At 38.2% G+C, this 1,402-nt stretch overlaps 1 protein-coding gene across 1 annotated transcript in view; it reads left to right on the plus strand.

Annotated features, from left to right (window-relative positions):
• The first annotated feature begins 267 nt into the window (after positions 1–267).
• hoxd13a (homeobox D13a) overlaps positions 268–1,402 on the plus strand; it is a 2,122-nt gene continuing 987 nt past the window's right edge. The window contains exon 1 of the mRNA XM_039757694.1: positions 268–1,016. Within this exon, the coding sequence (XP_039613628.1) occupies positions 431–1,016 (586 nt within the window). The 5' untranslated portion in view covers positions 268–430. The remainder of the gene's footprint in view (positions 1,017–1,402) is intronic.

Raw genomic sequence — 1,402 nt, forward strand, 5'->3', positions numbered from 1 at the left:
GTCTTAACAAGTTATCATTGACATTCTCCTGTCGTTTAATATGTATTTTTTTATTTAATATCCCTATACATTTTATGAAACTTTCTAAATAATGACGTAATGGTAAATGTCTACAGTATGCGTTTCAAACGCTTGTAATGAACAGAGATCACTAAAACAATCATGAAGTCACTACTGTCACTTAAATGATTTACATATCACGTGGATATTTTAACCAACCACACGACCGCTGAGAAAAGTACTGTAATTTGTTTAAAAAAATGCTTATTTGACTTTAACTGCAGTTGGATTTATTAACGTGCCTCAAAGCTGTTGGGACAGTGGACGGATTTTTTATTGTACTTTGCAGAGGAGCTCCATTGACTATAATTACGAAACAATAAGAAAGAAACCAAGCAAGTAAGTTGCCTTTCAACAGATCGCAGGCAACATGGATGAGGTTGAGGAAGGCGTTCCGTCCTATCAGTGCAGGACTTCAGTACCATCTACTTTTGGGACACATCCGAGTCGACTCGTTTCGGGTTCTGCCGCTTACCCGACTGTTGACAGGCCGAATTATTTTTCCTCCGAGCCCATAAAGCAATGCCAACCTTTGTCGGGCTCTGTTGCGTCAGCTAACGTGGGCTATGGCTGTCACATTGGAAATACTTGCTGTAGTTGTAAAATACCGCACGGTGTCGGAATTCAGCATAACACAATGAGGACTGCTGCTCATGGATATTCAGTAGAGAATTACGTGGATATTTCTGGTTTTAGTAACACAAATGTACACTGCAGTGAAACACAGCCAAGGTCAAGGGAATACACTTTTTATCAAGGGTTCGGTACTTCTTACTCGAGAATTCCTGGTTACATTGACGTATCAATGATGCAAGCAAGAACGAGTCCTAGCGAAAGAAAAAATGAAGGTGTTATACAAATGGAGGGATATAAACCTTGGACTTTACCTCACGGGTGGAACTGGAGTGGCAAGGAGCAAACACATATGTCACAAATCTGGAAGCCATCACACCCAGGTACTAAACCCCATGACACCTCCATATAAACTCTATTTTGGTTAAACGCCGTCAGCCTGAGCATAAATAGTTTATTCTAACTGATCACTTTTGACGTACATTTTTGTAAATTCCTGCGTGTACATTTTAAAGCATAATGCAGTAGCCTAATTTATGTTCCAAAATAACATAGGCTTTGTACATTTATAGAAGCTGTAATTAGCGATGTCCTTAAACTTTCAGACGTCTGCGCTGACACTAGGTTACAAACTGAAACATCTACTCGTTCAATATGTAATAACTTTTCTCCTTTTTGTTATCATCTGTATTATTTTACGTTTTTAAATATTGTAACTTTAATCACGTCTTAAATATGCATTGTTAATAGCACACTGTATGTGAAATAT

This window comes from Polypterus senegalus, chromosome 6 (genome assembly GCF_016835505.1).
Source record: "Polypterus senegalus isolate Bchr_013 chromosome 6, ASM1683550v1, whole genome shotgun sequence".
In the NCBI taxonomy this organism is placed as follows: Eukaryota; Metazoa; Chordata; class Cladistia; order Polypteriformes; family Polypteridae; genus Polypterus; species Polypterus senegalus.